Source organism: Engystomops pustulosus, unplaced genomic scaffold (assembly GCF_040894005.1).
Source record: "Engystomops pustulosus unplaced genomic scaffold, aEngPut4.maternal MAT_SCAFFOLD_717, whole genome shotgun sequence".
Taxonomy (NCBI): domain Eukaryota; kingdom Metazoa; phylum Chordata; class Amphibia; order Anura; family Leptodactylidae; genus Engystomops; species Engystomops pustulosus.
The window spans coordinates 9161-36971 of record NW_027285596.1 but is presented as its reverse complement, the minus strand read 5'-3'; the positions used below and the strand labels follow the sequence as shown (position 1 = coordinate 36971).

Genomic DNA, 27811 nt, shown 5'->3' with positions numbered 1-27811 from the left:
GATGACTAGTGAGGGCCACCCCTGGAGTAACCTCTCTGGTGGTAGCGCTAGTACTAGATGACTAGTGAGGGCCACCCCTGGAGTAACCTCTCTGGTGGTAGCGCTAGTACTAGATGACTAGTGAGGGCCACCCCTGGAGTAATCCTATAAGTTATAGGGCCTATAGGCCTATATACAGCCTATAGGAGCGCAGCTGACTAGTTGCATGGATTTGCCCACTGCTGGTGGAGCCCCCTGGCTGTGTGGATGCCTCCACGTGGTTCTGCCCGGTTAGCCCTTGACCTTGCTGCCGAGTGACCCCCAGGCCCCAATGCCTTTGGGGGAGGGGTGCCACAACTTAAACGAGATGGAGTATCACCCTCATCTTCCCTTGTCCCACCCCTTCATCCATTGTAAGATACTAGGTGCTCACTCACACTCTGCCATCTCTGTATCTGCAGACTATTGCCCCCGCAGACCTCCTCTCTTGCCCACCTCTACCGCAGGGTTTCGGCCAGCGCCCCTGGGTACAAAGAGGGGGTGAGGATCTCAGATGGCAGTATCCCACAGCACAGCCTGTTGCCGATGGCAAGGTGGAGTCCCACCCTTCCGAACTTCGGACCCCCGCCTCCAGCTGGGCAGAATGGGCAGGCTTTCCTGCTTGCAGAGCCCCCTCTCCGCCCTGGGCTGCCGTGACTTGATCTCGTGGCACAGAAATCTCTTCCTCTCAATCACTTCCTGTAATTTCCCATCACGTTCCCGGCCACCAGGGGGCAGTGTTGGGGTGGGGGCCTGGTGGAAAGAGAGAGAGAAGGTCAAGAGACAATATCTTGGAACAGGGACCAGCGAGCTGTTTGCATGCAGGAGTAATGCTCTGCAGGGTGGCCAGGTGATATGCATTCAATAGGAATGGTCTACATCAGGTTGGGGAATAACGCTCTGCACGGTTTTTGGCTGATCTGCATGGAGAAGTAACGACTTCAGATTACAGCAGCAGAGATAGGTGCAGTAATACTCTGCGGGGGGGAGGGGGGGGGGATAAAAGGCCAGGAGAGATACTCTGCAGGGGTCTGAGACAGTCTGCATGCATCTGTAAAGAGTGGAGAAATCTTCTGCAGGGAGATCGCAGACTATGAGCATGCAAGGGTCATGCTCTACAGACAGTCGCGATAGTCTGCACTCAGGTAAGGGAGATAACCGGCAAGGCTGCAGGGAGTAAGAGGATCTTAAAGGAAATGAGGTCAGAAAACGGCATAAGGTAATCAGCATGAAGGCGAATTGCTCTGCGGAGAAAGGAGATGGTCACAATGCAGCAGTAATGCTCTGCAGAGAGATGAGTGAACTCCATTGGGGAAAAATGTTCTGCAGAGAGAGAGAATGGTAAAATGATGTGATGAGTTATTGCGCAGCGGTCATATCTGCATGTAGTAGCAATGCTCTGCACAAAGGAGAGTGAGCTGCATGCGGAAGTAATGCTCTGCAGAGGTCGGAGGGTAACATGCACAGTACCTGACTTTGCCTGTGGGCGGTTGTCTGGCGCACCCCAGAGGTGGAGGCTGAGCGGCCCAGGCGATATCCACCTCCAAAATCTGCAGGAAGGAGACAGGAACATATGGTCAGCAGCCGTGCACTCACTCACCAGCAGGGGGCATCGCCAGGCAGTACACTGTACACATAGGGGCTCATTTAATTACCCGGTCCAGTCATGATCCAGCGGCGCGTTCTCCGACGAGGATTCGGTTCTGCCGGGATTCACTAAGATCGTGCACCCGATATCCTGCATGTGTCGCTGCTGCGCCAAGGTCGGACGGAGTTCACCTTCTTCTTCCTGGTGCATGTAAGTGCTGATCTTGCGTCACAAATTATTTTTTAAATTCTGCATTTTTTCCGAATCCGTCGGGTTGTCCGACGGCCACGCCCCCCCCCCCATTTCTGTCGCATGAAAGACGGCACCGATGCGCCAAAATCAGATCGCGTGTGCCAAAATTCTGGGGCAATTCGGCGCAAATTGGAAATCGTCGAGAAATACATGATTTGGACCCTAAGTAAATGAGCCCCATAGTGACAAGGTGCCAGTTATTACCTGCACTCCTGTGGCATGCTGGGAAAGTTTGGCATGGCACTGGAAGACCGGTCCTCGCCGCCCCACGAGCAATTGCGCTGTCCAGGCTTTGTTGGCTCCGCACAGGGATCCCGGACATGGTCGTAGCGTGAGCGGTCTTCTCCGGTCTTGCTGGATTCCCATTCCAAGCGCGGGGGACATCAGTCAATGCTGGGAAGAGACAGACCATTACCATTATAGGGTGCCTCTGCCCCAGCACCCATAACACCCAGCTGAGTGAACTGACTTACGTTCACCAAGTTGACTCCGTCGCCCACAGGACATCCTTCTCTGAAGCTCCCACATGGAGCCGGGCCTTTCCTCATCTGCTGCACCCGCTCCAACACCTGCTCGAGTCTCGGGGGCCTGAATGACGGGTGTTCGTGAGCCCTTCACGCTGCTCTCATATGCTGGTGGTCTCTTGCCTGTTGGGTATGTCCAGACGGCAGGAGAAGCCGGCTCCCCTTGGAGGTTTGCTGAAGGAGGTCGACTCGGGGGTTGTGTGCCAGCCACTCGGGATGCTGGACAGATGAGTCCGGCCAAGACGGAGATCTCTCGCTCTGTTTTCTCCTCAACCTGTGAGGCTGGTAAGAGAGAGTGCGTCACCTTGACGGAAGAATACACCATGGTATAAGAAAGAGCTTTGTCCCGATTATGTCCATGGGGAATGGGTAACATTGATGCCCCCTTTTCCTGTGAGGACGTTGACCCTCTTGGGGTTTCTGACTCTGGTCTTCTCTGGGCAGAGGTCTGTGGGGGCAATGGTGTAGAGTGACTGCGAGCGCGACCAGACGGAGGCAGATGGACAGATGATAAGGAAGTTGTCATCTCTTTGTGAGGAACCGGTAGTTTAGACGATGAGGCCGGCTGTGAAGACTTTGTGACTTTGTGTCCCTTTCCAGATGGTGCTCCAAGAAGAGGAGGCCGATGCTGTAGTAAGTTGGGAAAAGGTGGTGGGATGTCCACCTCGGGAGTTCTGGGTGGTGGAAGTCTTCGATGTTGAGGATGTCGCAGATGAGATGGCTGCTCTTCGTGGAGTGGGTATTTCATTTCCTCATAGATCGCTTCTTCTTCACCATCTGACTCCTCTTCTGGTGGTGCTGGGGTGGTTGGGGGGGGAGGAGGTCTTCGAGACGCATTTCCTACCATCTCAATGTACACGGGTTCATCTGGGGAGGGTGAAGCGGCGCGGGTGCTAGACATAAGAATGGCAGATGTTGAGGCAGGTCGGTTTACGTAAGTCTCGTCAAAGGAGGCAGAGAGATGTGTATGGGGGCTGCGCTGTGGCTTCTGTGGGGGCATCCGGCGGGTTTCAGAGGCACTTTTTAGGGATCCTATAAGAAAAAAATAGTCAGGTCATTAGGAACACTGAAAGTTCAGACGAGTTTTGCCTCCAACTAGATCCTCAGTATCAAACTTTTGGTGGGTGGCCCCGGGCCCCCACCAGTCCTGGGAGCTAAGTCACTGCCCGAACCACCCATATTGTAATCCTGCCTCAGTATTTTCATCTTACCTTCTTTTCTGATCCTACGTTCCTCTGCTGTCCTTCCCTCTCCACCAAGGCTGAGTTTTGTGCTGGGGTTTCTCTTAGGTTTAGCAGGGGGTCTCCTCCCTGGGGGACCACCTTCATTTCCACTGTCTTCTGGTGCGCTGCCCACTGAGTGACAGGAGAGAGACCGTGGGGCCATGGCACTGGCACACGGGAGAGGGGCGCGCTCCTGAGAGGCTGGCATTGTCATGAAGCCCATACGGAAATGGCGACGAAATGAAGCCATGTCCCGAACCTTTACCGAGCTACACAAACACAAAGCACAATAGTTACTACTTAGGATCATCACTGAGGCCGTATGGTGGCAGGATGTTTATTCACCAGTGTGTGCGGTAATGGCAGCGGCTGATGACTGGTTCCAGCAGAAAAATCTTAAATTATATTATTCTGTTCCCTTATAAAGAATCACTGGAACATTATACAAGCTCTTATATCTCTTGTGTCTCCCCCTCATCCTCATAGACTGTAATCTCTTGTGTCTCCCCCTCATCCTCATAGACTGTAATCTCTTGTGTCACCCCTCATCCTCATAGACTGTAAGCTCTTGTGTCACCACTAATCCTCATAGACTGTAAGCTCTTGTGTCACCCCCTCATCCTCATAGACTGTAAGCTCTTGTGTCACCCCCTCATCCTCATATACTGTAATCTCTTGTGTCTCCCCCTCATCCTCATAGACTGTAAGCTCTTGTGTCACCCCCTCATCCTCATAGACTGTAAGCTCTTGTGTCACCCCCTCATCCTCATAGACTGTAAGCTCTTGTGTCACCCCCTCATCCTCATAGATTGTAAGCTCTTGTGTCCTCCCTCATCCTCATAGACTGTAAGCTCTTGTGTCCCCCCTCATCCTCATAGACTGTAAGCTCTTGTGTCCCCCCTCATCCTCATAGACTGTAAGCTCTTGTGTCACCCCCTCATCCTCATAGACTGTAAGCTCTTGTGTCACCCCCTCATCCTCATATACTGTAATCTCTTGTGTCTACCCCTCATCCTCATAGACTGTAAGCTCTTGTGTCTCCCCCTCATCCTCATAGACTGTAATCTCTTGTGTCTCCCCCTCATCCTCATAGACTGTAAGCTCTCGTGTCACCCCCTCATCCTCATAGACTGTAAGCTCTCGTGTCACCCACTCATCCTCATAGACTGTAAGCTCTTGTGTCACCCCCTCATCCTCATAGATTGTAAGCTCTTGTGTCCTCCCTCATCCTCATAGACTGTAAGCTCTTGTGTCCCCCCTCATCCTCATAGACTGTAAGCTCTTGTGTCACCCCCTCATCCTCATAGACTGTAAGCTCTTGTGTCACCCCCTCATCCTCATAGATTGTAAGCTCTTGTGTTCCTCCTCATCCTCATAGACTGTAAGCTCTTGTGTCACCCCCTCATCCTCATAGACTGTAAGCTCTTGTGTCACCCCCTCATCCTCATAGATTGTAAGCTCTTGTGTCCTCCCTCATCCTCATAGACTGTAAGCTCTTGTGTCACCCCCTCATCCTCATAGACTGTAAGCTCGTGTCCCTCCTCATCCTCAGACTGTAATCTCTTGTGTCCCCCCTCATCCTCATAGACTGTAAGCTCTTGTGTCCCCCCTCATCCTCATAGACTGTAAGCTCTTGTGTCCCCCCCCTCATCCTCATAGACTGTAAGCTCTTGTGTCACCCCTCATCCTCATAGACTGTAAGCTCTTGTGTCCTCCCCTCATCCTCATAGACTGTAAGCTCTTGTGTCACCCCCTCATCCTCATAGATTGTAAGCTCTTGTGTTCCTCCTCATCCTCATAGACTGTAAGCTCTTGTGTCACCCCCTCATCCTCATAGACTGTAAGCTCTTGTGTCACCCCCTCATCCTCATAGACTGTAAGCTCTTGTGTCACCCCCTCATCCTCATAGACTGTAAGCTCTTGTGTCACCCCCTCATCCTCATAGACTGTAAGCTCTTGTGTCATCCCCTAATCCTCATAGACTGTAAGCTCTTGTGTCACCCCTCATCCTCATAGACTGTAAGCTCTTGTGTCCCCCCCCTCATCCTCATAGACTGTAAGCTCTTGTGTCACCCCCTCATCCTCATAGACTGTAAGCTCGTGTCCCTCCTCATCCTCAGACTGTAATCTCTTGTGTCCCCCCTCATCCTCATAGACTGTAAGCTCTTGTGTCCCCCCCCTCATCCTCATAGACTGTAAGCTCTTGTGTCACCCCTCATCCTCATAGACTGTAAGCTCTTGTGTCCTCCCCTCATCCTCATAGACTGTAAGCTCTTGTGTCACCCCCTCATCCTCATAGACTGTAAGCTGTTGTGTCTCCCCCTCATCCTCATAGACTGTAAGCTCTTGCGTCCCCCTCATCCTCATAGACTGTAAGCTCTTGTGTCCTCCCCTCATCCTCATAGACTGTAAGCTCTTGTGTCACCCCCTCATCCTCATAGACTGTAAGCTCTTGTGTCTCCCCCCTCATCCTCATAGACTGTAAGCTCTTGTGTCTCCCCCCTCATCCTCATAGACTGTAAGCTCTTGTGTCTCCCCCCTCATCCTCATAGACTGTAAGCTCTTATGTCTCCCCCTCATTCTCATAGACTGTAAGCTCTTGTGTCCCCCCTCATCCTCATAGACTGTAAGCTCTTGTGTCTCCCCCCTCATCCTCATAGACTGTAAGCTCTTGTGTCTCCCCCCTCATCCTCATAGACTGTAAGCTCTTGTGTCTCCCCCTCATCCTCATAGACTGTAAGCTCTTGTGTCCCCCCCTCATCCTCATAGACTGTAAGCTCTTGTGTCCCCCCCTCATCCTCATAGACTGTAAGCTCTTGTGTCCCCCCCTCATCCTCATAGACTGTAAGCTCTTGTGTCCTCCCTCATCCTCATAGACTGTAAGCTCTTGTGTCACCCCCTCATCCTCATAGACTGTAAGCTCTTATGTCTCCCCCCTCATCCTCATAGACTGTAAGCTCTTGTGTCACCACTAATCCTCATAGACTGTAAGCTCTTGTGTCACCCCCTCATCCTCATAGACTGTAAGCTCTTGTGTCACCCCCTCATCCTCATAGACTGTAAGCTCTTGCGTCCCCCTCATCCTCATAGACTGTAAGCTCTTGTGTCCTCCCCTCATCCTCATAGACTGTAAGCTCTTATGTCTCCCCCTCATTCTCATAGACTGTAAGCTCTTGTGTCACCCCCTCATCCTCATAGACTGTAAGCTCTTGTGTCTCCCCCCTCATCCTCATAGACTGTAAGCTCTTGTGTCTCCCCCCTCATCCTCATAGACTGTAAGCTCTTGTGTCACCCCCTCATCCTCATAGACTGTAAGCTCTTGTGTCTCCCCCCTCATCCTCATAGACTGTAAGCTCTTATGTCTCCCCCTCATTCTCATAGACTGTAAGCTCTTGTGTCCCCCCCTCATTCTCATAGACTGTAAGCTCTTGTGTCCCCCCTCATCCTCATAGACTGTAAGCTCTTGTGTCCCCCCTCATCCTCATAGACTGTAAGCTCTTGTGTCCTCCCTCATCCTCATAGACTGTAAGCTCTTGTGTCACCCCCTCATCCTCATAGACTGTAAGCTCTTGTGTCACCCCCTCATCCTCATAGACTGTAAGCTCTTGTGTCTCCCCCTCATCCTCATAGACTGTAAGCTCTTGTGTCCCCCCTCATCCTCATAGACTGTAAGCTCTTGTGTCCTCCCTCATCCTCATAGACTGTAAGCTCTTGTGTCACCCCCTCATCCTCATAGACTGTAAGCTCTTGTGTCACCTCCTCATCCTCATAGACTGTAAGCTCTTGTGTCCCCCCTCATCCTCATAGACTGTAAGCTCTTGTGTCATCCCTCATCCTCATAGACTGTAAGCTCTTGTGTCACCTCCTCATCCTCATAGACTGTAAGCTCTTGTGTCCTCCCTCATCCTCATAGACTGTAAGCTCTTGTGTCCCCCCTCATCCTCATAGACTGTAAGCTCTTGTGTCATCCCTCATCCTCATAGACTGTAAGCTCTTGTGTCATCCCTCATCCTCATAGACTGTAAGCTCTTGTGTCACCCCCTCATCCTCATAGACTGTAAGCTCTTGTGTCCTCCCCTCATTCTCATAGACTGTAAGCTCTTGTGTCACCCCCTCATCCTCATAGACTGTAAGCTCTTGTGTCACCTCCTCATCCTCATAGACTGTAAGCTCTTGTGTCACCCCTTATCCTCATAGACTGTAAGCTCTTGTGTCATCCCTCATCCTCATAGACTGTAAGCTCTTGTGTCCCCCCCTCATCCTCATGGACTGTAAGCTCTTGTGTCACCCCCTCATCCTCATATACTGTAAGCTCTTGTGTCACCCCCTCATCCTCATAGACTGTAAGCTCTTGTGTCACCCCCTCATCCTCATAGACTGTAAGCTCTTGTGTCCCCCCTCATCCTCATAGACTGTAAGCTCTTGTGTCATCCCTCATCCTCATAGACTGTAAGCTCTTGTGTCACCTCCTCATCCTCATAGACTGTAAGCTCTTGTGTCATCCCTCATCCTCATAGACTGTAAGCTCTTGTGTCACCTCCTCATCCTCATAGAATGTAAGCTCTTGTGTCCCCCCTCATCCTCATAGACTGTAAGCTCTTGTGTCATCCCTCATCCTCATAGACTGTAAGCTCTTGTGTCACCTCCTCATCCTCATAGACTGTAAGCTCTTGTGTCATCCCTCATCCTCATAGACTGTAAGCTCTTGTGTCACCTCCTCATCCTCATAGAATGTAAGCTCTTGTGTCATCCCTCATCCTCATAGACTGTAAGCTCTTGTGTCATCCCTCATCCTCATAGACTGTAAGCTCTTGTGTCCCCCCCTCATCCTCATGGACTGTAAGCTCTTGTGTCACCCCCTCATCCTCATATACTGTAAGCTCTTGTGTCACCCCCTCATCCTCATAGACTGTAAGCTCTTGTGTCACCCCCTCATCCTCATAGACTGTAAGCTCTTGTGTCCTCCCCTCATTCTCATAGACTGTAAGCTCTTGTGTCACCCCCTCATCCTCATAGACTGTAATCTCTTGTGTCAACCCTTGTCATCCTCATAGACTGTAAGCTCTTGTGTCAACCCTTGTCATCCTCATAGACTGTAAGCTCTTGTGTCACCTCCTCATCCTCATAGACTGTAAGCTCTTGTGTCACCCCCTCATCCTCATATACTGTAAGCTCTTGTGTCACCCCCTCATCCTCATAGACTGTAAGCTCTTGTGTCACCCCTTATCCTCATAGACTGTAAGCTCTTGTGTCACCCCCTCATCCTCATAGACTGTAAGCTCTTGTGTCTCCTCATCCATATAGACTGTAAGCTCTTGTGTCACCTCCTCATCCTCATAGACTGTAAGCTCTTGTGTCCCTCCCCTCATCCTCATAGACTGTAAGCTCTTGTGTCAACCCCTCATCCTCATAGACTGTAAGCTCTTGTGTCACCCCCTCATCCTCATAGACTGTAAGCTCTTGTGTCCCCCTCATCCTCATAGACTGTAAGCTCTTGTGTCCCCCCTCATCCTCATAGACTGTAAGCTCTTGTGTCCCTCCCCTCATCCTCATAGACTGTAAGCTCTTGTGTCCTCCCCTCATCCTCATAGACTGTAAGCTCGTGTCAGCCCTCATCCTCATAGACTGTAAGCTCTTGTGTCCTCCCCTCATTCTCATAGACTGTAAGCTCTTGTGTCACTCCCTCATCCTCAGACTGTAAGCTCTTGTGTCCCCCCTCATCCTCATAGACTGTAAGCTCTTGTGTCACCCCCTCATCCTCATAGACTGTAAGCTCTTTTGTCACCCCCTCATCCTCATATACTGTAAGCTCTTGTGTCACCCCCTCATCCTCATAGACTGTAATCTCTTGTGTCAACCCTTGTCATCCTCATAGACTGTAAGCTCTTGTGTCAACCCTTGTCATCCTCATAGACTGTAAGCTCTTGTGTCACCTCCTCATCCTCATAGACTGTAAGCTCTTGTGTCACCCCCTCATCCTCATAGACTGTAAGCTCTTGTGTCACCCCTTATCCTCATAGACTGTAAGCTCTTATGTCTCCCCCCTCATCCTCATAGACTGTAAGCTCTTGTGTCACCCCCTCATCCTCATAGACTGTAAGCTCTTGTGTCTCCTCATCCTCATAGACTGTAAGCTCTTGTGTCCCTCCCCTCATCCTCATAGACTGTAAGCTCTTGTGTCAACCCCTCATCCTCATAGACTGTAAGCTCTTGTGTCACCCCCTCATCCTCATAGACTGTAAGCTCTTGTGTCCCCCTCATCCTCATAGACTGTAAGCTCTTGTGTCCCCCCTCATCCTCATAGACTGTAAGCTCTTGTGTCCCTCCCCTCATCCTCATAGACTGTAAGCTCTTGTGTCCTCCCCTCATCCTCATAGACTGTAAGCTCGTGTCAGCCCCTCATCCTCATAGACTGTACGCTCTTGTGTCACCCCCTCATCCTCATAGACTGTAAGCTCTTGTGTCACCCCCTCATCCTCATATACTGTAAGCTCTTGTGTCACCCCCTCATCCTCATAGACTGTAAGCTCTTGTGTCACCCCCTCATCATCATAGACTGTAAGCTCTTGTGTCCCCCCTCATCCTCATAGACTGTAAGCTCTTGTGTCACCCCCTCATCCTCATAGACTGTAAGCTCTTGTGTCACCCCCTCATCCTCATAGACTGTAAGCTCTTGTGTCACTCCCTCATCCTCATAGACTGTAAGCTCTTGTGCCCCCCCCCTCATCCTCATAGACTGTAAGCTCTTGTGTCCCCCTCATCCTCATAGACTGTAAGCTCTTGTGTCACCCGCTCATCCTCATAGACTGTAAGCTCTTGTGTCACCCCCTCATCCTTATAGACAGTAAGCTCTTGTGTCACCCCTCATCCTCATAGACTGTAAGCTCTTGTGTCACCCCTCATCCTCATAGACTGTAAGCTCTTGTGTCACCCCCTCATCCTCATAGACTGTAAGCTCTTGTGTCACCCCCTCATCCTCATAGACTGTAAGCTCTTGTGTCACCCCCTCATCCTCATAGACTGTAAGCTCTTGTGTCCCCCCCTCATCCTCATAGACTGTAAGCTCTTGTGTCACTCCCTCATCCTCATAGACTGTAAGCTCTTGTGTCACTCCCTCATCCTCATAGACTGTAAGCTCTTGTGTCCTCCCCTCATCCTCATCTCTTTACCTTTTCTTGGGCTCCTCCTCCTTCTGTCTCCACTCCACCCGGCTCTTCCTGTAGAGCAGGTTCATGGCTCCAGCCTTTTCTGTCCCGAGAAATGTCACAGTGTCAGAGGAGCTGGGGGTCATCTTCTGGGAACAGACCTTCAGACCCAGCCGAGGGTGGAGACTGGGGGCAACAAAGAAGAACCGCAGACAATAAGAAGAGCAGCTCATAGTGGAGGTTGTCCCGGGGCTCCATTGGGGTATGAACCCCGGATCTCTCATACTTTAGGATGTTCCTACTGATGGTCCCGAGTGTTATTAGAAAATGGTAATCAGAAAGGGAAGATCCTCTCCCCCCTTATCTATCATTTTTGCTGATATTATTGTACTCCGTCCCTCTACTCCCTGGGTGACCTCTACCCCCTGGGTGACCTCTATGCACATCAGCTCTTCCATCCCTCCTTCACCACTCTCCTCCTCTCACGCTTTTTATGCTTTATCTCACCCCCTATCCCTTCACCATCTCCTTCTATTCTCCTCCTACTAGCGGCAGGGGAGGTCTCTCCTAACCCTGGTCCTACTCCAAACTTTCCACTACTCATAGAAGTCCTGCAAACCTCGTCCATATCCAGTGCATCACTGGTCTATCTCTCATCCTCTTATATATCCTTTCAGATGTCCCTCTGCAACGCCCGCTCTGTGTGCAATAAACTTGTATCCATTCATGATCTGCTTCTTTCCAGGTCGTTTGACCTCCTGGCCATCACTGAAACATGGATCCAGCAGGACGACACTGCCTCCCCCGCTGCTCTGTGCTCTAGTGGCCTGCAATTCTCTCACTCCTCCAGACTTCTCTCCCCACCGTGCACCTTCCTGGTCATTCCTCCTGCACCCTTCTTTTTTACATCATTAATGAAAATACAAGATGAACCGTAATATAAAATGTCCATGAGCAGCACATTGCATAGTGAGAAAGATTTACCAAGCGTGCATAATACAAAATTATTTCCTTATGATTAAGGAGAACAAAAATAAAGACTAGTCAGGTGGTTCGGGTACGCACCAAACGTGCATATAAGAAAGCAGAGAGGAGGGAGACAGGCTAAGGAAAGAGGCGAAGAGGAAGATGCCGGTGGGGGTGGGCGGGGCCTGGCTACACGTTTGCTATGTGATAGTGAGTAAGTTTATGAGAATGTATGGTTTACACGAGAGCCACAAAAATCAAGCCACAGGGCCCAACACTTGTAGTACTGAGGGACAGCATTGTTGAGGTCAGGGGTCAGAGGTCTTCCATCCTCTAAATGCGGGCAATTTCCTCAAACCACCGAGATTGTGGGCGGTCTAGCGCTCTTCCACAGCCTAGGGAGAACTGTTCAGAGGTGGCCGAGCAATCAGCGGGAGGGGTCGTGAATAGGATACACAAGAAGGGATAGAAGATTCGTTGGCCAAGGTGACCACCATCAGCTTGTTAATGAGGACATTCCCACCAGTTATGTGTCATAGTCGCTCTATCTGATGAACAAAACCAACACGTATCTGATGTAGCCGGGAAAATAAAGTGCCACTTGACCGGGACCATATATCACCGGGACAGGATTCTATATTTGGTCTCCTGAGCCTTGTAAGACTTTGGGAATTCATGGCTCAGCTCTAAAGATCTGCTTCAGGCTTCAGATGAAAACGTTTTGCCAAGTTTGTGTTCCCAACTCTGGACAAAGAGCGGGAGGGACGAGGAATGGGAGGAGATAATCAGACCATGGACTATGGACACTCTACCCTTCAGCAAGGCTGGAGGTGCACACAGGTCTTCAGAAGGGGTGAGGTCCCTGTGCAAGCACCAACGCTCTTTTTGGGCACTGTAAGAGTTGTGGGTACTCCGGTAGTGTCCTACTGAAGCGTCGCTGGTCAGGCAGCAGGACATCCACCGGTTTGATCCCATTAGTGGACAGGACATCTCTAAATGTCAGATCCGGATCTTCTCTGGTTCTTCCCAAGAAAGTACCTTATACCAGGTAGAAAATCAGAATTGCCTGTAACGGGAACTAGAGGACCATCTAGAGAGCCGATTGTCCTGTTTCTCAGAGTAGTTCGGTGAGAGTGGGGGATATAACAAAGGGCAATATCAGCATTTGGACGGCCGGTGCAGGGGATCGGGGAGAGTCGATAGAGGCCATGGAGAAAGGTCAGATTCCAGCTGTAGCCATAGTCTAGCTCTCGACGAGTGGAAACAGTCCAAGATTCTAACTGCAGCGCCGTCTCCATAGTTTGCCCTCCAGCCTGTAAGGGACAATCCTCCATTGGGTTTCCGACTTATCAGCACTGCCCTTGTAACTCTAGCTGTAGAGGAGGTCCATACATTTCCCTATAAGGGTTGAGACTTCGCAGAAGAAAGATGCAGGTGAATTGTCAGGGATATTCTGGACGAGTATAAAAGCCCAGGCAGAACATTCATCTTCATGGCATCTATGTGTCCCAGCCAAGAAACCTGCAGCTCAATCCATCTTTATTGAGAGCAATAAGGGGGGTGCAGTCTACTGAGAAGATGTCCTTCAAATGTGCCGGGGCGCGAATGCCTAAATACTTAACAGATCTCGTCTCCCATGAGAAAGGAACTGTGGTCTTTTAGTCAACCCCGTGTCCAGGCCGACCCCCATCATCACGCGCTTTGATACATTAACTTTATAAATCCTGAAATAGCTAGAGGTATCTAAGACTCCCATGAGAACTGCAGGGATGTGAGGGGATCCGAGATGTATAAAAGTACGTCATCAGCATTGGCTGAGCATTTGTATTGATGGGAGCCGACATGGACCCCGCGTATGGCTTGGTCCCGCCTAATGGAAGCATGAAGATGTTCCATGCCTAGAGAATAGAGAATGGGAGCGACGGCCTGTCGTGTTCCATTTTTAATGGGTAAGGCGGGTGACAGGTACCTGTTTAACCTAACTCTGTCCCACGGATCACGGTACAGCGCTTGGATGCGCATCAGCGTGTGCTACCAATGCCATAGTTACTCAGAGCTCCCTGTAAGAAACCCCAGTCCACCCTGTCAAACACCTTCACAGCATCCAAAGAGCAGAACTAGGGGACCTCCAGATCTCCGCACATGATGCAGTAATGAGAAGGTCTTCAGCGTATTCTCCCTGCCCTCACGTGGGGATAAAGCCTTCCTGTCCAGGGTGGACTAGGGTCTCCAGATGCTAAGCCAGTCTATTGGCCAATAACTTAGTGAACAATTTTGAATCCAGGTTGAGTAAGGAAATTGTCCTATAACTTGCACATTGTTCCCATGGCAGCACCGTGATATGGGGCTGGAGAAGGGCAGAGGAGAACTCTTTTGTTGGAGAAACTGCGTTAAAAGTGTCAGTAAGTATCGGAGAGAGCAAGAGGATAGCAAGTGTTATTTTCTGGGTGGTGAAAGGCGCTTCCATTTCCTCCCTCGCCTCGACAGACAAACGTGGGAGACAGTCCCTAGTCAGAAAATCCTCTAGGCTTCCAGGAGGCGAGAGTGGGGCACTAGATAATGAGGGATGGGGAAGGTCATAAAGTTTTGCATAAAACTCATGCCTTTTGTTATATATATATATATATTTTCATACCTGATAGTGTCTTGAGGGATGGGATATATAGCGCGGCTCAGGTTTCTAGCAAGATGAGAACTGGGTTTGTCCCGCCAAACATATAGAGACTTGGGGCAAAGTGGAAGCAGCATCTTCTGATTGTCATCTAGTAAACGTTTGAGACCCTGCAGCGTTGCGGTCAGCTCCTCGAGAATGGACAGCTGGAGCGTGCGCTTGTGCATGTGAGAAAAGCGGGCACTAATCTTATGGCCCTTTTCTCTGTTCAGTTTTGATACGTGCTTCATAAGCGCACCATGTAGGGAGCCTTTCAGGGTTTCCCAAAGCACATTTGGGGCGGATCCATCAGTCCTACGATCTGTAAAGAATGTGAGACGACACTTCGAAGCTGAGCAGAGCACAGGGCATCCTGCAATAGCCACTCAATAAGGCGTTACGTGGGTTCACAGCGTGCATCATGGAAGGTACGAAATGTGATGAAGACGGGCGTGGTCCGAGATATCAGGTAAAAGGCTTTGTCTATCCTACTGTATACATGCAGAGGGGGAGTAGAATGTGGAATCGCGGGGTGTGCGGATTAGTTATACGCTACGTGTCGCATAATTGCATCGCCTGCAGCGCATTCTATTAATGCACAAATACGCAATGGATAGCCTGCCTGACGAGGCGTCTATAACCGGGTTCATAGGGAAATTGAGGTCCCCACAAATTATTGCCTTGCGAAAAGGATAATAGCAAATGTAGAGTCCTGATAAGGAAATCCGTTCATCCAGAGTTGGGAGCATACAGTCTTAAACGGGACAGATTTATGTACAAAGGTCATAACCCCTTTAGTCTTACTTTGGGGGTTAGAGGCCTGGAAGTGATGAGGAAAAAACCTGTTCTTAAAGTCGTTAAAGCTGGAGGAGTGAAAGGGGGTCTTCTGAATACAAACCACATGAGCCTTCTGTGTGTGTAAAGAGTAAAGAATTTGGGTGCGTTTTGTGGGTAAATTAAGGCCCTTGGCATAAAGAACTGAGCAAATAGCTCAATAGACTGTGTAAATCACAGATATATGATGATAAAGGTCCAAAAGAAGGGACAAAAGAGAAAAAGATAACACTACACAGTGACAAAAATTGCCCGTATAGTTGTACCTTCTGCCAAAAGCTAGTTCCAAAAAACAAAAAGACATCCAGGGGAGGGGATCCCTAGGTGAAGACAGACTGCTATCAAACGCGGGGGTAACCAGTGTAATTTTGGGCGTACAACTCAATGTTGGTCTAGCTGTATACATGTCACTTTACAATAGCACATAACAATATGCAGAGTTATCACCAGCAGTAACTTAATAGGTTACACAAGGGCAACCATTTCCAGGCACAAATAATGGGGCACATAAAGCCATTTATACATCACCGCGGTCCCAGCTATCAAAGCAGCAAGACCCATCTTCTTCACCCAATCAGCTGCCTGGAGACATAAGATCGAGATCTCTGGCGTTGAGATTTTGGGGAAGCCTTGCATCATGAAGTTCCGAGATCCCATGAGGAGTCAGCTTGGCCAGAAGTAGTTGAAAGCTGAAGAGCAGGCGGTAGATCCAAAGCCGTCAGGAATGCCGAGAGACCATGTGGATGTGACAGCGGGGCTGCTGGTTTCCCACTTTTGCATTTAGGGCAAATGGGAATCTCCATCTATAGGCAATGTTGCATGCTTCCAGCTCTGACAGCAAAGGGTTAAAGGCCACTGAGAGTGCACCTAGACAGATCCGGGAAGATGGAGAGCTTGGCTCCGTCAAAGTCTATGTCACTTGCTTCACTTATTGCATAATGTCCTATTTTAAAGTATAATAGTGTATGTGACATATGACATCTCGCAGGATATAAGGGTCGTAGGAGCGGGCTCCCAGTGCCCTGTGCATGCGATCAATTTCTACACATGCCTCAGGCGGACGATTCCAAAGCGTGATTATATATACCCGTCACTGTAGGCAGGAGATCCGGAGAAGCTTTGGGAGGCTCTTGATACGTATATTATTTTGTCAGTTCCTATTTTCAAGATTATCCAGTTGACTCACAAGGGGACCGTGTGCCTGTTCCGAATGAGCGGATGCCTCCTGCAGCCCTTGCTGAATCATGGAAAGCCTCTTAAGTTGGGGACTCGCCTCTGGAGATCTGATACATCATTCTTAACCCTCTTCAGGTCCTGTCACCACGCTCTTTTCAGATCATGCTCAGAAGGGAGTTAGCCAATAGCGCCTGCAACTCAGGATGGCCATGCAGCATCCGTGCAGATATTGTGCAATGTCCCTTTAAGGAAGTCAGGGTGCTGTCTGATCCCTGGGAGGGCCTATTATTGCTCATCCGAGGAATATTCCTGCCCTGCAAGGGATCCCCCACATACAGTAGCGAGCAGTGGTCTCTTATTGGGGGGCTCCCAGATCTGGGGTAGGGAAGGAGCTTTGCAGCTACAGTCCGGGGACCTGAGCACTGTCAGTTTTGAATCCAATTCAGTCCTGGTGCATTGTGGTGGCTGTGTCTTATTTTTATGCTGTTGGGCAGATTGACCTGTGGTGCGCTGGCTTCCGAATGAGAGCGTGGTCTGCCACGTGGCTGCGGAAGGCTGTAGCGATTGTCAGTGGTAGTGGATCCTCTGTACCACTCCAGATGATGACGTAAGCCAACACCTGGGACCGGAGTCTAAGTGGTACCCAGTTTTCACCATAGCCCGACGCAAAGCAGGTTGGACTTATTGCGGCGTGGTACCACGAGGCCGTTCCACAGGCGCAACTTTGTCCAGCGTAGTACAGAGGAGGAGATGGAGACAGGCAGCAGAGGATCAGAGTTGGGGACATAGCGATAGGTCAGAAAAGGCAGCACGGAATTGAGGTCACAACGGGAAATCAGGATAATCGCATAGTGGTTGGAACACAGCTTTCTTTTAGGCATAGAAGCACAAAGATCCGGCAGGGGTTACAGGAAGAGGTTGAACGTTTATAGGTCAGGTGGCCAGTGCCAATTAACAGTGCTAAATTTCAGACTGCCGACACACGCTCCCTAGGAGGCGGAGAAGTGCACGCTGAAGCGAGGAGACCGTTGCTTGACCGCGGCTAGGTAAGTGAGGCTGCCGGCAAGAGGGGCACACGGAGGCACATGGGTGTGCCTGCAACCCGAAACATGGGTCGCAAGAGCACCCGTGACAACGATACAGGAGATGGCGGCCCTTTGCTTTGGTCATCTGATTGCACCCGGTCGTGTAGTGGGGCAAAGAAGTTAGAGATCGGTACCTCCGTCGGTATGTGCCTCTTGGGGCTTCTGGTCAGCCTTCTGGTGCCCAATTTCCCCATCAATTGGCAGGGATCCCCTCTTTGGAGCACAGAACTAAGCGGAGCTCTCATTCCATGTGACCAGTCCACAGCGCAGCCAGACCAGGCCCTCGGTACCCTTCTTTTGAGGTCCACACACTCCGCCAATTCCCCCTTCGTATGGCTGTAATAAATTGTCCTCCTGGCTCGCCCTACCAGTTTCTTGACCACTTTGCTTATTGGCTTCCTCATTTTTTATCCTGTGATATTCCAAAGCTTATCATGGGAGACTTTAACATTCATATTACTACCCCCATCTCCCCTTCAGCCTCTCAACTTTTATCACTTACTACTCACCAGGAGGGAAACATCCTAGACCTGGTCTTTGCTCACCCCTCTTCAGTCTCTGACTTCACCAACACTGCCTTTCCACTTTCAGACCACAACTTCTCTTACTGTTAATAGTTCCTCTCCTTTTCAGTACCTGCCCACCTATTGCACTTACTGGAACCCACGTGCCATCGATAATAACCGTCTCACAGAAACTTTATATCACCATATATAACCATTATAATCACAACCTCAAAAGTGCCCTGGATGAGGTGGCACCTCCCTCAGTCCAAACTCAGTGCTCTGGGAGTGTCCAACGTCTGTGGAGAAAATAGCGCTCCTCTGCACTTTCTGCACTTCAAATTTATGCTCAAAACCTATAACTCTGCCCTTCACCTCGCTAAACAGGTCTGTTTCACTAATCTAATATCATTTCTCTCTAACAGCCCTAAAAGGCTCTTCAATACTCTCCATTCCTTACTAACGCCAACGGCTAGGCCACCTGTTACAAACCTTAGGGCTGAAGATCTGGCCACCTAATTCAAAGATAAAACTGACTGCATTCACCAGGACATAATATACCCTTCCCTCCGCTCCTTCACCCAGTTCACCCTCTTCCTTTGAGCCAGTCTCAGAGGATGAAGTGTCCAGGTTCCTCTCCACAGGGCAGTCAGACCAGGCCCTCGCCCAACCACCGGCACTAATAACCCCATCCCCTCCCATCTCGTATAGTCTCTATCTCCAGCAGACACTTCTCACCTCACTAAAATCTCCAACCTCTCTCTCTTCTGGTGTCTATCCCCCTTTCTTGAAGTATGCAGTGGTTACCCCATTACTAAAGAAACCTTCCTTGGACCCATCCAGTGCTGCTAACTTCCAACCTCTAATCTCTCTCCATCTCCAAACCCCTGGAACGTCTGGTCTATTCTCGACTACCCTGATATTTCTCAGCTACCCTTCTCGATTACCTACAATCTGGTTTCCGCTCTTTGTTCTCCACTAAAACTCTGTTTTCTTAAGTCTCCAACAATCTCCTCACTGCTAAATCCAGAGGTGACTCTTCTCTCCTCATTCTCCTGGATCTCTCGGCAGCGTCTGATACTGTGGACCACCAGCTCCTCCTCAGGGGCTTCGCTCCGTTGGCCTGAAGGACCCTGCGCTCTCCTGGTTTTCTTCCCATCTCTCTGACCGCACTTTCAGTGTCTCCTTCTCTGGATCTTTCTCTTCTCCTCTTCCTCTCAGTGTCGGGGTCCTCAGGGCTCAGTCCTAGGTCCTCTTCCTCTCAGTGTCGGGGTCCTCAGGGCTCAGTCGTAGGTCCTGTCCTCTCAGTGTTGGGTTCCTCAGGGCTCAGTCCTAGGTCCTCTACTCTTCTCCCTCTATACTGCTCACATTGGGCAAACCATCAGCAGATTTGGTTTCCAGTATCATCTCTCTGCTGATGACACCCTCCTTAAAAACATTTCTATAATCCGACCATTTCTTGCAATTGAAACTTCTAAAATACTAATTGTTGCTCTGATTCACTCTCGTCTAGACTCCTGTAACTCCCTACTAACCCTCATCCACAAAGCTCTGCATAATGCTGCACCTCCCTATCTCTTCTCTCATCTCAGTCTATCGCCCTTCCCGTGCTCTTCCATCTGCCACTTATGGGAAGAATGCAAATAGGTTTTTCAAGGCGTTAAATTGAAAACCCCGCCTCCTTTACCTACCTTGTAAGGTCGTCCCCCTTAACACCAAGTATGACCTACAAGAAGCCTAATAACATGGTGTGGGATTAAGCCAAACCGGTCTATCTATTCCATAAGGAACAGACTCCCAACTGTAGACAGTGATCTACGACCTGGTTGGGTCTCCTCAGTACAGTGTAGGGACCTGGTTTGGCTGTGTGAGAGGCTTGTGACTAGGGTCAGTACGCTGTACTGAGGAGACCCAACCAGGTCGTAGATCGCTGTCTACAGTTGGGAGTCTGTTCCTTATGGAATAGATAGACCGGTTTGGCTTAATCCCGCACCATGTTATTAGGCTTCTTGTAGGTCATACTTGGTGTTAAGGGGGCTGCCTTCCAAGGTAGGTAAAGGAGGCGGGGTTTTCCATTTAACGCCTTGGAAAACCTATTTGCATTCTTCCCAGAATTCTCTAGTGGAGCATCTATGGCTTTAAGTCTCCACACGCCTTTAAGGTGGCCTTAATTAGCAATCTCTCCTTAAGGAGAACACCTACTGTCTGATCTGCCACTTATCTAAGATTATTCTTTTCCTTAATTCGAACCTCTCCTGCACGTCTCCAGGACTTCTCCAGAGCTGCACCAATTCTCTGGAATGTACAACCCCAGACTCTCAGACTAACTCCCAAAGCTACAAACCTTCTCTTAAAACTCATTTATTTCGGCACTCGCTTACTGCATGCAACTTTAACTCTTTTACTCCTCCTGTTATCCGGAAAATGCTTCGCTGCAGTCCCACAGATTTTGGACTCTGTAGATAAGGGAGGCTGATGACTGGTTCAAGCTACAACAGTTTTATTTATTAAAATATTTTGATTCTATTCCCTTATACCAGCTCTTTTGTCCCCACTTATCCTCATAGACTGTTATTACTCTGTAATGTCTTGTTTTATTTGTATCTGTAAATCTATGGAATATGATTGTGGCATAGAAAGATTCCTGTTATTACAGAACTTTAGGTAAACTTGCTAAGGATCCAAGATATCCACATAGAATAATATATCACGTGCTTTCTATACGATACCTTGGGGTGTCTCACTCCAGTTAGTTCATCCGACAGCCATGTTTCCCGATCCTGCATGTGGGTCGAGTTGAATAAACTGACCTCCCCTTCCTTATAGTGAGACGTTCATGCAGGATCTCGTTCCTGTCCCCGGTCAGGATTCAATCCATAAAGTCGTCCTGCAAGCCTCTTGACAAAAGCTTCTGGACCTCCTTCCTACATTTCACAGTCCCAAAGAGAAGCTTCTTCTTTCTCCTCCTCCTCCTCCTTCAATGGAGACGTCACCAGCTTCACAATGACCGAGTACAACCATGACCATGTGAAGACGCTATTTGTCAGCCAAAACTTTTAGTCCAACAATAGAAATTCTTCTCTGAATCCCAGAATTATCAATCCTGGAAGATGGTCCATCAGACAAAGTCATCTACAAAATGTCTGGTGTCATACGACCACATGAAGGATTAGAGGGCGATGGTGCACGTGGACAACCACATGACTATGGAGAAGACATAAATCTCATCAGGTCAGGGAATGTCCCAGGATTAGGAAGATCTCAGGATCAGGTCAGAGGAACACAGGTAGGTGATACAGACCGCTTCCGGATAAGGCGCACTACATCGGAAGGCGCCTCTTCTCTTGCTTTCCCATAGTAAGGGCTTCATAAAGACTCAGTTGTAACTTGTCCATAGGAAACGGAGTCACAAGAGTCTGGAAGACATCATCAGAGGCCGGTGTCTACAAGAAAACAAGGCCAAGAGGTGACAACATTGTTAAAAGTGAAATTAGTATAACCGGATAAGGCGGAGAAGAGACGGAAAAGAGGTGGAAGAGACGGAAAAGAGGTGGAAGAGACGGAAAAGAGGTGGAAGAGACGGGGAAGAGGCAGAGAAGAGGCGGCAGAGAGGGAGAAGAGGCGGAAGAGACGGAGAAGAGGCGGCAGAGGCGGAGAAGAGGCGGCAGAGGCGGAGAAGAGGCGGCAGAGGTGGCGAAGAGGCAGAGAAGAGGCAGAAGGGACGGGGAAGAGGCGGAGAAGAGGCGGCAGAGAGGGAGAAGAGGCGGAAGAGACGGAGAAGAGGCAGAAGGGACGGGGAAGAGGCGGAGAAGAGGCGGCAGAGACGGAGAAGAGGTGGAAGAGGTGGGGAAGAGGCGGCAGAGGCGGAGAAGAGGCGGAAGAGACGGAGAAGAGGCGGGGAAGAGGCGGGGAAGAGGCGGGGAAGAGGCGGGGCAGAGGCGGGGCAGAGGCGGAGAAGAGGCGGCAGAGGCGGAGAAGAGGCGGCAGAGGCGGAGAAGAGGCGGCAGAGGCGGCAGAGAGGGAGAAGAGGTGGCAGAGAGGGAGAAGAGGCGGCAGAGAGGGAGAAGAGACGGCAGAGAGGGAGAAGAGACGGCAGAGAGGGAGAAGAGGCGGCAGAGAGGGAGAAAAGGCGGAGAAGAGGCGGCAAAAAGGGAGAAGAGGTGGAGAAGAGGTGGAAGTGACGGAGAAGAGGCGGAAGAGACGGGGAAGAGGCGGTAGAGACGGGAAAGGGGCGGCAGAGACGGAGAAGAGGCGGCAGAGAGGGAGAAGAGGCGGCAGAGGGGGAGAAGAGGCGGCAGAGGGGGAGAATAGGGAGAAGAGACGAAGAAGAGGCAGAGAAGAGGAAGCAGAGAGGGAAAAGAGGCGGAGAAGAGGCGGCAGAGACGGAGAAGAGGTGGCAGAGACGGAGAAGAGGCGGCAGAGACGGAGAAGAGGTGGCAGAGACGGAGAAGAGGTGGCAGAGACGGAGAAGAGGCGGCAGCGAGGGAGAAGAGGCGGCAGAGGGGGAGAATAGGGAGAAGAGACGAAGAAGAGGCAGAGAAGAGGAAGCAGAGAGGCAAAAGAGGCGGCAGAGAGGGAAAATAGGCGGAGAAGAGGCGGCAGAGAGGCAGAAGAGGCGGCAGAGACGGAGAAGAGGCGGCGAAGAGATGGAGAAGAGGCGGCAGAAAGGGAGAAGAGGCGGCAGAGATGGAGAAGAGGCGGCAGAGAGGGAGAAGAGGCGGCGAAGAGATGGAGAAGAGGCGGCGAAGAGATGGAGAAGAGGCGGCAGAAAGGGAGAAGAGGCGGCAGAGATGGAGAAGAGGCGGCAGAGACGGAGAAGAGGCGGCAGAGACGGAGAAGAGGCGGCAGAGACGGAGAAGAGGCGGCAGAGACGGAGAAGAGGCGGCAGAGACGGAGAAGAGGCGGCAGAGACGGAGAAGAGGCGGCAGAGACTGAGAAGAGGCGGCAGAGACTGAGAAGAGGCGGCAGAGACTGAGAAGAGGCGGCAGAGAGGGAGAAGAGGCAGCAGAGAGGTAGAAGAGGCGGAAGAGACAGAGAAGAGGAGGAAGAGACGGAGAAGAGGCGGCAGAGACGGAGAAGAGGCGGCAGAGACGGAGAAGAGGCGGCAGAGACTGAGAAGAGGCGGCAGAGGGGGAGAATAGGGAGAAGAGACGAAGAAGAGGCAGAGAAGAGGAGGCAGAGAGGGAGAAGAGGAAGCAGAGAGGGAAAAGAGGAAGCAGAGAGGGAAAAGAGGAAGCAGAGAGGGAAAAGAGGCGGCAGAGAGGGAAAAGAGGCGGCAGAGAGGGAAAAGAGGCGGAGAAGAGGCGGCAGAGAGGCAGAAGAGGCGGAAGAGAGGCAGAAGAGGCGGAGAAGAGGCGGCAGAGGCGGAGAAGAGGCGGCAGAGACGGAGAAGAGGCGGCAGAGACGGAGAAGAGGCGGCAGAGACGGAGAAGAGGCGGCAGAGACGGAGAAGAGGCGGCAGAGACGGAGAAGAGGGGGCAGAGACGGAGAAGAGGCGGCAGAGACGGAGAAGAGGCGGCAGAGACGGAGAAGAGGCGGCAGAGGGGGAGAATAGGGAGAAGAGACGAAGAAGAGGCAGAGAAGAGGAGGCAGAGAGGGAGAAGAGGAAGCAGAGAGGGAAAAGAGGAAGCAGAGAGGGAAAAGAGGAAGCAGAGAGGGAAAAGAGGCGGCAGAGAGGGAAAAGAGGCGGAGAAGAGGCGGAAGAGAGGCAGAAGAGGCGGAGAAGAGGCGGCAGAGGCGGAGAAGAGGCGGCAGAGGCGGAGAAGAGGCGGCAGAGGCGGAGAAGAGGCCGAAGAGACGGAGAAGAGACCGAAGAGACGGAGAAGAGGCGGCAGAAAGGGAGAAGAGGCGGCAGAGATGAAGAAGAGGAGGAGAAGAGGCGGCAGAGAGGGAGAAGAGGTGGAGAAGAGGCGGAAGAGATGGAGAAGAGGCGGAAGAGACAGGGAAGAGGTGGCAGAGACGGGGAAGAGGTGGCAGAGACGGGGAAGAGGTGGCAGAGACGGGGAAGAGGCGGCAGAGACGGGGAAGAGGTGGCAGAGGTGAAGAAGAGGAGGAGAAGAGGCGGCAGAGAGGGAGAAGAGGTGGAGAAGAGGCGGAAGAGATGGAGAAGAGGCGGAAGAGACAGGGAAGAGGTGGCAGAGACGGGGAAGAGGTGGCAGAGGTGAAGAAGAGGCAGCAGAGACGGAGAAGAGGCGGATAAGAAGCAGCAGGGAGGGAGAAGAGACGGAGAAGATGCAGAAGAGACGGAGAAGAGGCGGCAGAGACGGAGAAGATGTGTGTATATATAGATGTGTGTATATAGAGATGTGTGTGTATAGAGATGTGTGTGTATAGAGATGTGTGTGTATAGAGGTGTGCGTGTATAAAGATGTGCGTGTATAGAGATGTGCGTGTATAGAGATGTGCGCGTATAGAGATGTGCGCGTATAGAGATGTGCGCGTATAGAGATGTGCGCGTATAGAAATGTGCGCGTATAGAAATGTGCGCGTATAGAAATGTGCGCGTATAGAAATGTGCGCGTATAGAAATGTGCGCGTATAGAAATGTGCGCGTATAGAAATGTGCGCGTATAGAAATGTGCGCGTATAGAAATGTGCGCGTATAGAAATGTGCGCGTATAGAAATGTGCGCGTATAGAAATGTGCGTATATAGATGTGCGTATATAGATGTGTGTGTATATAGATGTGTGTGTATATAGATGTGTGTATATATAGATGTGTGTGTATATATAGATGTGTGTGTATATATAGATGTGTGCGTATATAGATGTGTGTGTATATAGATGTGTGTATATATAGATGTGTGTGTATATAGAGATGTGTGTATATATAGATGTGTGTATATATAGATGTGTGTATATAGAGATGTGTGTATATAGAGATGTGTGTATATATAGATGTGTGTATATATAGATGTGTGTGTATATATAGATGTGTGTGTATATAGATGTGTGTGTATATAGATGTGTGTATATATATAGATGTGTGTGTATATAGATGTGTGTGTATATAGAGATGTGTGTATATATAGAGATGTGTGTATATATAGATGTGTGTATATAGAGATGTGTGTATATATAGATGTGTGTATATATAGATGTGTGTGTATATATAGATGTGTGTATATATATATACATGTGTGTATATATATACATGTGTGTATATATATACATGTGTGTATATATATACATGTGTGTATATATATACATGTGTGTATATATATACATGTGTGTATATATATAGATGTGTGTATATAGATGTGTGTATATAGATGTGTGTCTATAGATTTGCATATAGATGTGTGTGTATAGATGTGTGTATAAATGTGTGTATAAATGTGTGTATATAGATGTGTATGTATAGATGTGTGTATAAATGTGTGTATATAGATGTGTATGTATAGATGTGTGTATGTATATATGTGTATATATAGATGTATATATATATGTGTGTGTATATACATGTGTGTATTGATATGTGTATGTATATAGATGTGTGTATAGATGTGTGTATATAGATGTGTGTGTATAGATATGTATAGATGTGTGTGTATATGTGTGTGTATATAGATGTATGTATAGATGTGTATAAAGATGTGTATATAGATTGTATGTATAAATGTGTATATAGATGTGTATGTATAGATGTGTGTGTATATAGATGTGTGTGTATAGATGTGTGTGTATAGATGTGTGTGTATAGATGTGTGTGTATAGATGTGTGTGTATAGATGTATATAAATGTGTGTATATAGATGTATATAGATGTGTGTATATAGATGTATATAGATGTGTGTATATAGATGTATATAGATGTGTGTATATAGATGTATATAGATGTGTGTATATAGATGTGTATATATAGATGTGTGTATATAGATGTATGTATATAGATGTATATAGATGTGTGTATATATATATATATGTGTATATAGATGTGTGTATATAGATATATATAGATGTGTATATAGATGTGTGTGTATATAGATGTGTGTGTATAGATATGTATAGATGTGTGTGTATATGTGTGTGTATATAGATGTATGTATAGATGTGTATAAAGATGTGTATATAGATGTGTATGTATAGATGTGTGTGTATAGATGTGTGTGTATAGATGTGTGTGTATATAGATGTGTATGTATAGATGTGTGTGTATATAGATGTGTGTGTATATAGATGTGTGTGTATATAGATGTGTGTGTAAATAGATGTGTGTATATAGATGTGTGTATATAGATGTGTGTATATAGATGTATATAGATGTGTGTATATAGATGTGTGTATATAGATGTATATAGATGTGTGTATATAGATCTATAAAGATGTGTGTATATAGATGTGTGCATATAGATGTGTGTATATAGATATATATAGATGTGTGTATATAGATGTATATAGATGTGTGTATATAGATGTATATAGATGTGTGTATATAGATGTGTGTATATAGATGTATATAGATGTGTGTATATAGATCTATAAAGATGTGTGTATATAGATGTGTGCATATAGATGTGTGTATATAGATATATATAGATGTGTGTATATAGATGTATATAGATGTGTGTATATAGATGTGTATATATAGATGTATATAGATGTGTGTATATAGATATATATAGATGTGTATATAGATGTGTGTATATAGATGTATATAGATGTGTGTATATAGATGTATATAGATGTGTGTATATAGATGTATATAGATGTGTGTATATAGATGTGTGTATATAGATGTGTGTGTATATAGATGTATATAGATGTGTGTATATAGATGTGTGTATATAGATATATATAGATGTGTGTATATAGATGTATATAGATGTGTGTATATAGATGTGTGTATATAGATGTGTGTATATAGATGTATATAGATGTATGTATATAGATGTGTATATATAGATGTATATAGATGTGTGTATATAGATATATATAGATGTGTATATATAGATATATATAGATGTGTATATATAGATATATATAGATGTGTATATAGATGTGTGTATATAGATGTATATAGATGTGTGTATATAGATGTGTGTATATAGATGTGTGCATATAGATGTATATATAGATGAGTGTATATAGATGTATATAGATGAGTGTATATAGATGTATATAGATGTGTGTATATAGATGTATATAGGTGTGTGTATATAGATGTATATAGATGTGGGTGTTATTGTACATGTATGAGCCCTATAGTCAGTCACACATTACACCGGTAATCCATGCACAGTCCATACTATAAATACCGCATCCCCCCGTACACACAGGTGTAGATACCGCATCCCCCGTACATACAGTTGTATATACCGCAGCCCCCCGTACACACAGGTGTGGATACCGCATCCCCCGTACATACAGTTGTAGATACCGCATCCCCCGTACATACCGGTGTAGATACCGCATCCCCCGTACACACCGGTGTAGATACCGCATCCCCCGTACACACCGGTGTAGATACCGCATCCCCCGTACACACAGGTGTTGATACCGCATCCCCCCGTACACACAGTTGTAGATACCGCATCCCTCGTACACACCGGTGTAGATACCGCAGCACATGATGTCTGTAGTGATGACCTCCATGTACACGGCGTGTGATGCCCGGGCCTGGCGCCGCTGTATACTGAGGATCCCCGCTCCCGGTGCCGCTCCTCCGCCCCGCCCTGCCTGTGTCACATCCCCCGGGTCGGGTCCCCTCCCTCTTACCTCCGGTACCGGCAGCGGAGAAGGATGGAAGCGGCGCCGAGGGCCGCGCGCGGAGGAGAGACAACAGCGCAGTGCGCCTGCGCGAGCCCGGACGTGTGCAGGTGCGGCCGTCACCAGCATCAGCATCACC

General features: G+C 48.7%; 1 protein-coding gene across 1 annotated transcript; it reads right to left on the bottom strand.

Moving 5' to 3' along the window:
* Positions 1–27811, bottom strand: LOC140112366 (neuronal tyrosine-phosphorylated phosphoinositide-3-kinase adapter 1-like). The gene is made up of 8 exons (XM_072132463.1): positions 27682–27811; positions 20694–21407; positions 10775–10936; positions 3594–3874; positions 2332–3414; positions 2063–2251; positions 1489–1568; positions 1–771 (listed from the first exon to the last, which is right to left on the bottom strand). Exons 3-8 carry the CDS (start codon positions 10894–10896, stop codon positions 529–531), a joined length of 1998 nt encoding a protein of 665 aa, XP_071988564.1. The 5' UTR covers positions 10897–10936; positions 20694–21407; positions 27682–27811; the 3' UTR covers positions 1–528.